The 15,061-nt window shown below is 42.3% G+C and overlaps 2 protein-coding genes across 2 annotated transcripts in view; both read right to left on the reverse strand.

Annotated features, from left to right (window-relative positions):
- The window catches only part of LOC135258439 (interferon-induced very large GTPase 1-like), a 465,270-nt gene that overhangs the window by 113,730 nt on the left and 336,479 nt on the right, over window positions 1-15,061 (reverse strand). The gene's annotated exons all lie outside the window — the stretch shown is intronic.
- On the reverse strand, window positions 91-4,050 carry LOC135258734 (up-regulator of cell proliferation-like). The gene has a single exon (XM_064342266.1). The coding sequence runs from the start codon at window positions 3,883-3,885 to the stop codon at window positions 106-108; it is 3,780 nt and encodes a 1,259-aa protein (XP_064198336.1). The 5' UTR covers window positions 3,886-4,050; the 3' UTR covers window positions 91-105.

The following is a 15,061-nucleotide window of genomic DNA, read 5'->3' on the forward strand; positions in this document are numbered from 1 at the left end:
AATGAACTGCTGAATGTTTGGTCCTCCTCATCCCTTCTGTCACTCTTTCATTGGCCTTCATCTCTGCATTCTTAATGGCTTCCTTTAATCGTTTACCATCATCCTTCAGTGCTTAATCTCAATGTTCCTGAGGCCATCTCCCGCTGACAACTGTTGTATCATCTGATCAAATATCCAGCCCTGCACAAAGTTCTCGTAGTTTCTTATGTAATTCACAAAGTTCTCAAAGTCATCATCTGAAAGCAGCTGCTTGAGGATTGAGAACTGGAAGAAGGTTCGAGTGCTGAAATCAATGGCTTTCTTCCCTCTCAACACTTCATCCACAAGGTCAGGGCCTAGAGACTTGGTGATGTATTCCTTCACCGCAGGTGCAAGACAGTTGCAGGTGAACTCCTCTGCTTTCTTCTGACACTGGTCTCTTTTACTGAACAGGTCCTTAAAGTCAGTGCAGTACTGTTGCTTGGACTGCTCCAGACAGCGACGCGGATCATTTGCATTAATAAAATCCAAATGCATTTTTAGAAACTCTCGTGCTGCATGTTCACAGATGTGGATCTTCAGGCTGGCCTGAAACTCAGCACTTGTTTCCAGATCCCTGTGCTTGTCCAGGTTTTCATCTATCATATGAAACAACTCAATCATGTATGTGTTATGGTAATCAGACCTAGTTCTCACTTGTTCAAGTACAAACTGCCTGCTGCACTCAATGATGTAATCAACCATCTTCTGTGTCTTTATCTTCTGCTCATCTTCAAACAATTTGTTCCATATCTTTTTAAATATTCCTTTACTCTTCAATTTGAATGGGTCAAATCCACAGTCAGACACTTTGGACAGCATTTCACATACTGAGCTGCCTTTCATCTCTAAGTTAACCCATAGCTGGTGGAAGATATCTTGGACAATATCTTGTTTTTCCAGGCCAGAGAACTTTAGTTCTGCCACAGTGTCATTCCACATCTGTTCAAATTCATCCCCCAGCTGTTTATCTGACAGAACTTTACTTTTCCTGCATTTCTCCACCAGGTCCAGAACCTTTTGCTCCATTACAGCTGTATAATTTTTCTTGATGATCTCTAACCTGAACATACCCTTTCTGATCTCCACAGCTGCCTCTAGCTTGTTTTTAACAGAGTTCTCTGTCTCCTTCCGAATAGTTTTGGCTGAGTTGATAAATTCCTCCTTGTACTTCTCTACTAAGTGAACATGTCCTTCAGACCTCTTGTAGAATTCAGCGAGGTTGTCCAAAAAGAGCTTTTCCCCTTTAGTGAGTTCTAGGGAGGCCTCATATTTCAGGCTGCGCAGTAAGTCGTCCACCTCTGAGGATGGCTGAATCTGTCCTGCTATTGTGCCAAAGTTTGACACCTTTGTCTCAGCTTGGCTTAACCAGGAGTACATGCTCTTCCTGAAGGCCCACTCCAAATTGTTGAACTCAGTGCAAAGCTGAGTATAAGCTTCAGCCACCAGGCTGTTGCGGAAACTGAAGATGAAGTTCTCATACTTCACTGCGCTCCACAAACTCTTGGTCCATTCAAGGAACTCAGTGAATGTGTGTGGCGAGCTCTTTCCAGATTTGTGTTGCTGAAACGTCTCAGTCACACTCCTTTTGAAAAGATTCACAGCCTCACTGTAGCCAACATTCACCGGTGCCATGGGAGGGATGCCATGCCAGAGCCCAGAGATGTACCAGGTGTTTCTCTCTGGATCATACTCCATGACATCAGGAAATGTTTTGTTGTTTTCGCTTTTTTCCATCTTGGCTGCTGCTTGGGTCATCTCATTCAGTTGCTCCAGCAAAAGCTTCCTGTCTCTCAGGTTATTTTCATGGGCAGAGACATCTGGGACATTCTGGTGCACAAACTGACAGCAGGGTTTTCTCCCAACTTCTTTCATGCGCAGGAAGGCGTGCACCACAATCTGCAGGATGTCCTTCATCTCTGTGCAGTTCTCCATGGCGATGTTGATGACTGTGATGTCACTCAGCCCCACCACCAGAGTGGCCAGTTCATTATCATGCTCATAACTGTCATCCAACTGGGCCAACTCTGGTGACTTCAGACCTTCAGTGTCAATAACCATGATGTAATCACACCCAAGCTGCTCTTTAAAATCCTCTTTCACTCTGATGAGGAGCATGAAGGCCCCTCTTGTGCACCTGCCACTACTGACGGCAAACTGGACCCCGAACATGGTGTTCAGGAGGGTGGACTTCCCAGTGCTCTGCACCCCCAGTACAGTCACCACCCGGATCTTACAGTCATACTGTGTTAGTTGATGGAGTTCCTTCAGAACCTGAGTCACCCACTGCAGAGGAATGTTGGATGCATCTCCATCCACCAGCTCCAGAGGAAAGCCTTCCTGCAGCAGCTCAGCAGCCAGACGTGGCAGGTCCTGAATCTGAGGGGTGGGGCCTTCAGGGAGTGAGCAGGCCGACTCGTACAGCTGACCCATTTCCCGCAGGAAGTGCTCCATCCTCAAGGAGCAACTGGAGATCTTCCTGTCCAACTCTCCAATGAGCTCCTTGTTTTCCTCAGAATTCTGACACTGTTCCTTGTACTCCGCCCGAAGGAGTGGAAGGCTTTTGCGTGACAGGTTGTCCAGGTTGATCCTCATCCACTTGAGGAAATACTTGCGCTCCTCTGTAGAACCAGACATTGCTTCGATGAAACGGGACATAGACTCTGAGATGTTGTGAGCCCTCTGCTGTGCTCTGAGCTGCTGCTTCTGTTCTGCAAGCTCATTCCTGTAAACTTCAATGTTTTTCTCCCCAGCATTTTTCATCCTGCACTCTTCCTTCTCCAGTTTGGCCAGCTGTTTCCATGCAGTCCCTTGCAAGGGCAGCTCTTTCTCCTTGAAGCTTGATATATCAGAAATCCTTTTTGTGATTTCATCAGCCTTCTGCTTTCCATTCTTACAGCAGTCACAATCTTCATCAACATGGATTCCAAGCTCATTGGCAACATCAGACATCTGTTCAATGCTCATTTTGACCACGTTTCCCTTTAAAATTCCACTGATACCCAAACGCAGGGTTTTGATGAATTCTGTATCATTCATCTGCGGACCCTTTATGATGATGTTACTGGGATTTAGCTCTAACTCAGAAACACATCTGCTGAAATCATCTTTATTGAAGCTCTTGCTCTGTGAATTGATGATCCAGAACCAATGATCTTTCAGGTGCTGGGAGTCCAGAAATTTGTATTCAGACCCAAAATCATCACAAAACACAAATATGGCAGCAGAGTTGTGGCAGAGGAAAGCGTACTGAGTTTCAAAGTCCCTGAGGTTCCCACGGAGGTTAGCTATAGCCAGTGGTTCAGAGAAGATGTCAATGCTTCTGTTCCCACTGGGCAGATACCAGCTGATCTCCACCAGCCCATTGGAAATCCTCCTTGGGGTGTCACCGCACTCCATGTTTTTGTGAACAAAGGTGTCGTGGTACTGCTGAGGGTTGCTGAGAACATGGTTCAGAATGTGAGACTTGGACAAGCTGCTGTTTCCCAGCCTCACAAAAGAGACCAGGGGGAGCTCAGAGAGAACAATGTTCTCCTCTACAAACCCACTTGGGTCTGTCAAAGAGTGCGGCTTGAACGTTTTCACAATACCCCTCATGGCCCAGAGCATTAAAGTGCACTGCTGTGTTTCACATTTAGGAAGGAGCAGAGGCACAGAGAACTGGCACATGGACATTTTTAAAACCATCTCCTGCTGGAGAAAGCCATCCGAGCAGAGAAACACAGCAGTTATTAGGTCCAGGGGGTTGACTCTGTTGCTGCTGGCCTGTGGATTGCACAGGGTGTCCATTAAGCTGCCCAGGTTTTGGGAAGTCATGTCCTCTTTTGAGGCGCACCTCACACACCTAGCAGTCACATTCACCTTCATCAACCTCCTCAGGAAACACCACGGCAGAGATTTCAGAGACTGGATGCTTTCATCACTTGAAGTCTCTCCATCAATCTCCAGCACCTTGCTCAGAGTCAGCTTGTTCTTCAGGTGGTGTTCCAGTCCCAAGTCACTCACCAGTTCATCCAAACTAGTTTCTGTCGTTGTGGAAATAAATTAAATCGCATTACTACATTTCTGTACAGTGACACACAATCCGTTTAAAATGACTAATAATAGATGTGAATGTAATGCTTACAAAAAAGACCTGAACAATTCAGCGTATTTTTATGAGGTTTAAAATGACAAGTATAAATATAAAATATGCATCCTCAAATGAATACATTTCGTCACTGACTTGTGTGTATGCGTGCTGAGCTGGTCTTGCTGCAGATGCCGTTTGGAAGGACTGCAGTGAGGTTGAAAGTATATTCCACCCCAGGTCTCAGATCAGTAAGGACAGCTGTGGTGGTGTTGGGTGCACATATCTGTGATCTGGGCTCTTCTCCCTCACAGCCGTAGGTGATGTGGATCTCATGAGAAACTCCCTCCATGCTGACCGGTCTTTCCCAGCACAGAGTCACTGACCTGCTCATCACATCAGTGGCTTCCACCCTCCCAGGGGCAGATGGTTCTATTTGAGAGGACAGAGAGGAAAGGATCTCTTAGCCTTTAAACAGGATATGTAAGCTTTTATTAATTTATGTGTATCTGTACAAGATTTAAAAAATCACATGACAACAAATACATATTGCTGGGTTATGACTGAAAATTTTCCTTACATGAAGCATTATACCTGCATTTGCATAAAATGTCTAATTGACCTTATGGTAACTGGAAAAATATTTTTCACTAAGTGCTGAATATTTACCTTTACAAGCCAATATAACTAACTGTATGCTTTTTCACCCCATACAATGTATTTGCAAGAGGAGGTAGACCCCAGCAGCAGTATAAATTAAGCCCTTTAGGGGGTCCAAGGATATGTCATTTGGAGGAGGCCCACTTGGTTAGCGTTGGTATAGACTCTTTAATCCAAGCCCGTGATTGGCCACAAATGGAACTTCTGAATATGGTGATTGAATGAATCTAATTGGCTGGAACAACAATTCATTGTCTCTGAAAACTATTTCAACTCATGTATTGGACTATATATCTTGGAAAACTGTACTTTACTTCTTCCCTACCGGTCGTTTTATAAAAACATCAAATAGAGCTCCTGTTTGTAATCTTTCTATTCAACACCATCATTTTTGATACAAAATTGCTACCAGACACTGGCACACTGGAAAGCACTACTGATCCAGGCAGACTGCATCTTCCCTAACTCTGAGTGACACTATGGCCATTAATGCACCTGTGGGGCTACCGGCCTCCGATAGCACAGGCATGGTCAGGATTTGCTCCCAGGCCAATACAGTAGAAAGATAACAGTTTATTTTACACTCTAAAAACATTTTAATTTCATATTTTATCATGTCAGGGTGCATTTAATAAGGGGTAACAAAAAATAGAATGGCAGCTGTCACAATATAGGCAGATCCCTCTACACATGATAAAACACTGGCTCTAAATATCTTTCCATTTACCTGAATGGTTGTAGAAATAAACAATTGAGAGTCATTGTCAGCTTGCAGCTTAATAAGGGCCCACAGACAATACACTCTTTTATTCATTCTATTGTGGGTTCAGCAGGTTCGGAACCATGGTTTCACAATGCAGGGGAACCCTTACTTCTGTTGAAGGTTTTGGGGGTGGCATTACTCAGCACCTCTTCTTCCATCGCCATGGAGACGGCGGCAGTGCATTCAGTTCCTGGCTGCAGGTCCGACAGCACAACCCTGTGGACGACGGTAGAATTGCACCAGGGTTCTGCTCCAGAAATGCTGACCTTGAGGTCTACTATCAGGTTCCCAGGTACAGAAAGCTCTGTGTGAAAGAAGTATTAGCACTAGCATTAGCAGATATAGCAGAGAGCAACAGTTTGATTATGTGCATTATTATGTGCATAAAAATGGCCCTCATGGCCCTGAAAAGGAATGCTGTCCCACTTTCAATTCAAATTTGAACCAAGGTGGATAAAATTTAGATAAAATGTGTACATAAAGCATTAAGATGATCAAGAAAATCTCTCAACAAACCTGCAAAAACCAAACCATGGGAAATTTACTCGTTTTTACCAATGGCCCATTTTCTTACAGAATACAAGATCTTTCTACACAAGATAAAACACAGGCTCTAAATATATTCCCAAATATCTGCACGGTTGTAGCAGTAAACATTTGACAGCAATATTTCAATCAAGGCTGATGGAGAATATTGCAGGGATTCCTGCAGCCATATACAGTCCCAGTGACCAGCATAAAAAAAACCGAAACAAAACAGCCACCACAGAACAACACACCCCTAACCGTGGGCAACCACCATGGTCAAAAAGCTAACACCTCGTTTTCAAAGAACAGCATACAGCGCTGTGAAAAAGTATTTTCCCCCTTCCTGATTTCTACTATTTCATATTTGTCACATTGAATGGTTTCCGATCTTTTTGACAAAATGTAATATTGAACAGAAACTTTTCATTTATTTTATTATGTCTGGCATAAAGCAAATAGACCATTTCACAGTAAGAACACCATACCAACACTCAAACACGGTGGAGGTACTGTGATGGTGTGGGGATGCTTTGCTGCCTTGCGAGCTGGATGACTCGCCATTGTTAAAGGAACCATGAATTCTGTTCTGTAGAAAAAAATTCTTAAGGAGAATGTCCTGCCATCGATACAAAACCTACAAAATTGCCTGAATTAAAGCAGTTCAGTTTCTGCGAAGAAAGGTGGGCTAAAATTCCTCCACAGCAACATGAAAGACGTATCAAATTATAGGACGTGTTTGGTTGTATTTATTGGTGCTGGTACTATTTCAAGGTGCTGTAACATTTGTCATTGATAACGGTCCAACCTCTCACCCCTAAAAAACCTAAATAATCTTCCTGAGTACACACTAGCTATATAAAACATAAGATCAGTTCATGTAAATTATCAGTTACTAAAATCTAATTTCTTCATATAACTGCTACTGCTTTGACTAATTTACCAATCTGGACTAATTTAAGCTAGCTAAGTGATGACCTGAAAATGAAGCTAGGAGGTCTGGTCGCTAACTAGCTCGTTGGGCTTACCTGTGACAGGTGTCCTTGCACAGCACAGTCTGTAGCCGCATTCACTGCAGAACTTGTCATTCTGCCCACATTCCCTGTGGCAATGGGGGCAATCCATCCTCCTCCCTTTGGGCAAACATCACACAATTACAGAACGAAGAACCAAAGCACCCTGCACTAAAGGTAAAAGTGTTGGGGATGGGGATGGAAGGGGACCACGGATGAAATCAGTGCGGCCCACTGGAGATTTGTGTAGATTGCAGAGGGATCTCTGGTGACTTCAGCAGGCTATACGTCAGCTTGGTTTAGAAATCTTGTATTTTTGTTAATAAATGATGGCCATTTTAGTCTTAATCACTGAAGATGCAGGTGTGTTCAGTTCACTGTATTAACTTTGCTGTGTCAGTTCTACTTCTCATTGCCAACCTGAACTTACTATACTAGGCAAAGCAATCTAGTCAAAATCTTTGCGTTAATGATTGTATCTCAGGTAGCCCAGACGTGGAAACTAAATGTCTTCATGTCATCAAAGGAAGGCTCGGAATGATTGAAATTCATTAAATTACATTAATTACATTAGTTACATGAATTACAGTCATTTAGCCGACACCCTAAACCAGAACAACTTAATATACAGTGTAAGAGGGAAATTAAACTGGGACCCAGAAAAGGCTGGCATTTGAACGAGCCGGCATGCTGGGGCGCAGCCTATACTTCAAAGGACCCGAGAGCCTTGTGGTAAAACAATAAGCTACTCGGATTTCCTCGGGATGAGCCGGCCATTTGGCTCTCTGGACTGTTACCCTCTGGACAAGATTGAGATAAGAGGAACTGAACTGGTTGTTTATGGTTGTGTGAGCAAGTCGTTGGCTCTCTGGAATGTTACCACCTGGATACAACTAAGATAAGGGGAACTAGTCTCTTTGCCTGTGGTTGTGGGTGTGGGTGTTTTGGGGTCATAAAGGGTGAAATGACCGGCCACATGGCGGGACAATACCACAGTGCCCTCATTTTGGGCCCCTCTGACATTACACTTTGTATTTCTTTTCTGGATCTGGACTATAAACCATCTGTATATCCTATTTACAAACCCCGGAAAACCTTACAAACCATGCACATGTGTTCATTGTATTATTGTATTATGCCTTATGTAATAATAACATGGATTGCGTGTACAATGGTTAAACAGAAGGGTATTTTCATGACAACTGCACCATAATATTACATCCACTTGGCATGTTTGGTATGTACATGTTCACAATAATCAAGCCATTGAATGAAATATGTTTCATACCAAATAGAATTTGAAAAAACATAGTTTCAATAACTCAGGAAAAACCTAACACAATGGAATGTCCTCTCTGGTAATCATCTCCTTTTCCCCATTTCCCCACCAATTGTTTTAACAACCTCCTCCAAATGGTGGGGGCCGGAATTAGAGATTTATGATTCGGACAGGTTAATTTATGGCAATGCCGCCTAGACCAAACGCGGGATTTGGCTTAAAAGGAAGGGAGACAAAGCAATCGAGGAAGATCGTAAACGACTTCCCCACGTTACACATAATCTGTGTGGTGTGTGTAGATTCACAAGGAAGATCGCAATCGACTTCCCGCACTGCGCATACTCGATGTTCTGTGGGTAGCTAAACAGGCTGGTAAGAACTCTTTTCCTCTGTATTTATGTTTTTTAAACCTTATAATCGATTTGAATTTAAAGATAACAACCTACCTGCCTGTTAAATAAATTCTTCTGATTTTAACTTGCGTGGTCTTCATGACTCTAATCCATTTTATCTTCTTTTCAGCCGAAATTCCGTTTAAATACTCAGGGGGGCAATTATGACTAGGACCTACTGATCAGGGGTCTAGTACAGTAAACGTCTTTAGTGGGGTCTTCAAGTTAGATAGGTGACCACGATCTGCCCGCTAAGGGATTGGTGGGATCGGTTCTGGTGTTGTTTGGCATAAGAGAACCCATGGGCGTTGTACGCCGGTTCTCCCCAAATTCGCCTTAAGGAGCCCGATAGATTCTTCACCACCCTGGGCTCATAACTGTCTATGCACTATCCATGTAAGCCAGGCATGGAAGGCATGTATTATGGTGGTCAGCCTCCTACCCTCTGGATTCTTCACCGAACTGAGATTTAACAATAATGCTAAACCTGGGAGCATATATTGAGGAATAATGGCACAAGATAGAGTCGAGTGTAACCACTCCCAAGTTCCACGTATAGTTAAACCCAAATTTTAAATTATCATGTAAAATGGAGTCAGATTAACACGAGAGTAAAACATAGTAACTGTTACGCTTTCTTGCTGTAGTCACGGATAGATCGGGTGTGTTGTTCCGCGTATTTGTGAATATTCTGATGCTCCCATTGGAATATTGACAGTCCGGCGACAGATCTGATATATCTCTGATGACAACATAGCCCCGTTTACGAACGGAGAGTAACCTGAATGCTACTGATCCGTTTCAGGCCAGCTTTAAGCGGGATATGAAGCAGCGCCTTCATATCTAACCCGTGGCAACGGAACCAGTGCATTCTCAATTATAATTGTGCCCTGTTCTTACGAACAGAGGAAAAATAACTAACATCTCGGTTTTGAATCACACCAGCCAAGGGAGAACACGCGATACCTTCCCCTCCAGCTACAAACCCTCATTGGTCTAGCTGTGAGGTGTTTACAACAGGAAAACAAAAGTGAATTCACCTGATCTATTGACTAATATTGCCAGACCAGACTAACAGGATTTCAAAGCAAATAAGAATATATGTAACATTAAGGATCTACATCCGTAGAGTCCTTGCAATATAATTTTTTGGTCTCGTTCTCTCAAGATCATGAGATACCATTTGATCACAAGAAAACAGAGTTTGCCTCCTGATCATGGGATATTTATTCTGGATCATTTTCAGGCAGCTGATTATGCGGCCGCAAGCAGTATTTGCATGGGTGTGGGTGAGACCAACCTTCTCCAAACAATATACTTGACATTACCCATTAAGGGCATCACCAATTAGCATATTTTCCAAACATTTATTTACTACATTTCAGCATTATATTTCAATTGAACATTTACATTCATATTTAACATTTATATTTATATATAATCCATGATTTTTCAATGTTGCTTTAATGCAGAACATTACTCTTGGAAAAGTGATTACAATTTGGGACAAAGTTCTCACTAAATGTTTGCAAAGGTGACATTTGAAAATTGTAGAGATTTTTTTTAATGCTTTGTGATGCTCAATATGCTAAATTTCAGCAGGAATACAGAATATGCAAAATTACTACATGTCTAGATTTCTAGGTGGTTGATGTTTTGATATAAACACATTAGGCTAACCCCAATTTAGCTCAGGGTTTCCCCATACTTAGCTCTCTAGCTGGCTATAAAACCTTTAAACCAGATGTAGCCAGGTTTTCACCTGAGGGCCTATATGGTGTTTCACCAACTTTTCACAAAACTGTTCACTGGGTTTGAACCAGGGCTGTACAGAGGTGACTGCAGGAATGGCTGGAGAGAGAGAAGAAGACGACACAGAACAACAAGAACAACTGCGATATAAACAGGAAGAAGAGCGAGGACAGTATAGTCTGCTGCACAGAAGAGAGAATGAGCCTGCACAAGACAGCCCGAACGGGAGTTTCCAAATAGTAAATAGTTTGAAATGTAAATAGTTTGTAAATAGTTTGGTGGCCATGCAAAGTTCCCAATGGAAAGAAGGATAATCAAAGTTTTAAAAAAAAACTTTACTTTGATATTGTCATTGTTTCGTTTTGTTCTTATTAGCATTTTGCTTTGTTGTATTAAGACTTTCATTCAAATAGGTCTTTGTGTACTTTATGTACATTGTACCATGAAATGTACAAACATCCACGATGACTTCCAACATCCAAAACCTAAATAACCTGAATAGGCAGGTGTGCTTTAAGGAATGAGTTCTAGACCACAGGCCACACACCACAGAAAACACAGTATTTTGGAATAAGGTCAAAAATATCAAACCATATAGCTGCTGGTGGGGGGGGGGGGGGGTGATTAATTTAGATTAAACAATAAGAAATAAATACAAATGTAGCCCATGCAGTTAAAAACACTCAATGAAATGAGCTTAATGCGCAGAAGCTGATTCTGACATCGTGAGGGAAATGTGTGAGTACCATGGAGGAAAATCTTGAGAAAAGATATAAAAGGCAGGAAATACTGGGGGGTACATATTTTTGGGACCAAATTTCCAGAAGACCAACTTCAGCCAGCAAAACAACATGAGTTGAGGGTGACTCAACTGGAGAGGATATATGTAGACTTATCTAAAAGGATTTTCAAAGATTCTGTATGGAAGAATTGTCAAAAACCCCCATGCCTTCACTAATATCCTAAAATATACAAGATGACTTCATAGTTTCATCTCTGTAAAGGGAGGGCACACAAAGTACTGTGAACAGGAGCCACAACAGTCACAACAAAATGATTACTTGTTGAAAACAATTTGTGTTGGTGTAAAATATAATCTTGAATTATATATTTTTGTGTTTGTGTATAATATATTTTTCCTGTTGTTTGTATAGAAAAGCTTTCATAAAGCACAAAAATAAACTACAGTATTCAAAAAAGCATTTGTAGTCTAAAGTCCTGTTTGTATGTATAATAAGCTGTTAATGAAACAGGGGGTGTACTTGTTTCATTCATCCATCGTATAATCCTGCACGGTCCTGGGCTACAGTGCTGCTCTATAGCAATATCTGTCAATATTAGTTTTGCCTCACTTACCGGGATAATCTGTTCTGGAATCAGTTTGCGCACAATCTTTTCCGCAGAAGAACAAAGCGAAGCGTGAAGATGCGATCAGGATCTTTTTCACAGCGGATGCTCTAGACTGGGCACAGAAACAACTACTGACTGTCACCCAGTTTTATAAGCAAGCAAATCGAAAGTATTATTGTCAGTTTCGTTTGGGCGAGGCTATTATGGGGGATAGGCTACGATATTACATAGTCTGTTTGTATTACAGTAATATTATATTGATATTCTATTGTTATTACAATTACATTATGACACTTTAGCTGAGGATTTGTTCAATAGTTCACCATATGTAACTTTACTGATATCAACTGTGGGTCAATCGATGAATCAATACCGCAACCAAAAATTTGAATAACAATAATTTCCCGTAGAGCGTTATGGGACGTATTACTGCAAACTGTTCTTACTGATAGAAAAGTCCTTAAATACGGCATATTCATTTTATGTAACATGAAAGTCCGTTTCTGGCATAATTTGACTCTGAGAGAAATTCATACCTCTTTAGACATCAAAAGTGTGTAATTACAACAATGAAAATTATTTGTATAGTTCGCGAAGTTGCATTTAAGGTTGTAATTAAAATCTGATGAAAAACACGTTTTCAACGTACAAAAATGCTGAGTTACTCACACATACAAAGCACTGTTTATAAGTCATGACTTCAGATTTAGGTCTGCCATTAAAAATTGTGCCAAGTTTCATTAAACGATACTGGCTAACCTATCTCACACAAATTAAACAAGCTGTATTTCACAGCAATGCTACCTAACGTTTCCTCAATTCTTTGTATTTATTTATTTATTTACTTTTTTTGTCTTTGTTATTTTCATTTATTGTTTTAGTTTATTGTTTTTGCCCAGAACCTGTGAGGAAGGTGAAGGTGTTCATTTATTTGATTTCGTATTTGTGTGAGTGCTCTCTCTCTCTCTCTCTCTCTCTCTCAACGATATACAAACAACATTGTGGTAACGACAACAGTGCAATCAACAGTGTGGCAATGGCCACAGCGAGTTGGCTATACAACAAGAATAACAATAACAATTTTTTTTTTTTTAATGTAAAAAATTATAATAGTAATAATAATGTAGAAAAAAAAAGATAGAAATTAATTAATAATTAAAATAAATATATTTGTGGTGGTCAACCAGTGTCCCTCAGATTATGGCAGGCCGAGATGTACTTTGCTGCTAGTGGAGCTGTTGGCCTTTCTCCTAGCAAGATTAGCATTTTTCCTTTATTTGGGAAAGGAAGTCCTGGCTTCATTACCAGCTGACTGAGGGGACTCTTTTCATGACTGAGCTCTTGGGCTTTCATTGCCTTACATTGCAATGTGTCTTGAGGACTTGAATTGAGGTGCATCCAGAATTTTAATGCTCTTTTTTGGATGTGAATCATTAATGGATAATGGTCTAATTCTGCCCTGCATGCATTATTTCTCTCTCTCTCTCTCTCCCTCTCTCCCTCTCCCTCTCTCTCTCTCTCTCTCCCTCACTCTCCCTCCCTCCCTGCCTCTCTCTCTCTCTCTCTCTCGCTCCCTCCCCCCCCTCCCTTCCAGGGGCGTCCCACCGGCGTGGCAAACCTCTCCTTGTTTGCCTGTTAAAGAAGTGTTTTCTTTGACACTTTGCCTATAAGGCCAGCATCCCAGAGTCGTCTCTTCACTGTTGCAGGTGAAACTGATGTTTGGCGAGTACTGTTCAATGAAGCTGCCAGCAGAAGATCTGTGAGGGGTCTGTTTCTCAAACTAGAGACTGATGTACTTGTCCTTGTGTGCAGTTGTGCATCTGGGCCTTTCACTTCTCTTTCGGTCCTGGTTATTCATAGCACTCACACTGACACCGCAGCCCAGTATCTCCCCCAGCCTCCCCCAGCCCAGTGACTCCCCCAGCCTCCCCCAGCCCAGTGACTCCCCCAACCCAGTGCCCCCCAAGCCCAGTATCCCCCCAGCCTCCCCCAGCCCAGTGCCTCCCCCAGCCCAGTGACTCCCCCAACCCAGTGCCTCCCCAGCCCAGTGCCTCCCCCAGCCCAGTGCCTCCCCCAACCCAGTGCCTCCCCCAAGCCCAGTATCTCCCCCAGCCTCCCCCAACCCATATTCAGCCACCCAGTGCATATTAAATGTGCTGGGTGGTAGATTTACTGCATTCTCTGTTGGAATACTGCATATTAAACGTGCTGGGTGGTTCTGTGTTTGAGGTCATTTCATCTGGATTCTTGTAAATAGCAGAAATCTCTTCAGAAGAAACTGGTGCCATTGAGAGGAGATGATGTTCCCTTTGTTTGGTTGTCTTTATGTTTTAATAAAATGTGTGTTTAAACTGGATGGGTGGGCCTGTGATGGTCTGCTGCAGGTTAGCCTGAGCTCACCTGCCTTTTCCTCCGGCCTCACCTGGGCAGGAGTCACCTCTTTAGCTTCTGTGTGCTTCATCACCCTTTTCCTGTCCCCTGACTGAATGATTTATTCCACAAGGGACAGACTGATTTTCCCTGCTCCCCTCAGCAGCTCTGGGTTTGATTGGAAACACTTTCCTCCACTTTGTGAAGAGGCTGCTGGATATACAAGTATGAGTGATTATGCATTTGCTTTGTAGTTCTGAAATGTGTGAAGACAGTGGAATCTGCCGAACGTCTTGCAGCAGCATTTTGTTTCCGTTCAGTTTGTTGGAGGAGCACTGTGGTGTATCCTGGGTAAATATCTGCTTTGATCTAATTTTTTGTCACTTTTAAAATGGCTGACTCAACTAACTCCTGCTCCCATAATGTGTTGAGTCCTGGTCTAGAACACTGTCTCTGACTCAAAGTGGACAGACTCCAGTGACTGAGTCCTGATGTAAATCCTGGTTGATTGTGAGACTAGAAGGTTCAAGCTTTCATCTTTATGCCCCTTTCATTGATAAACATGGAAAGGTTTCTTCCCCCAGTGCAGGTAATTACATTGGGCACAAGTGTGAATTGTGTATTTTCAGCTACCTGAGACAGAAGGTGAAGCCAGCAGCAATGATGAGATGTTAAATGGATTTACTGTCATCTAGTGGTAGAATGAAGATACTGCCATAGTCTTCAGGCAGCTCAGTTGTTCAGGCAGTGAAGAAAATAAGGGACTGTTCATCAAGTTCAGATGAAATTAAACATTTATTTTGATTATGCCATTTGTGCAAGTAAGTGCTCAAACATGTGGTGAAATACATCAATTTGACTAAGTGCAAA

This window comes from Anguilla rostrata, chromosome 7, assembly GCF_018555375.3.
Source record: "Anguilla rostrata isolate EN2019 chromosome 7, ASM1855537v3, whole genome shotgun sequence".
NCBI classification, from domain to species: domain Eukaryota; kingdom Metazoa; phylum Chordata; class Actinopteri; order Anguilliformes; family Anguillidae; genus Anguilla; species Anguilla rostrata.

Excerpts from the sequence above, each read along its gene's own strand:
- LOC135258734 (XM_064342266.1), bottom strand. The coding sequence starts at position 3,885 with ATGAAGGTGAATGTGACTGCTAGGTGTGTGAGGTGCGCCTCAAAAGAG.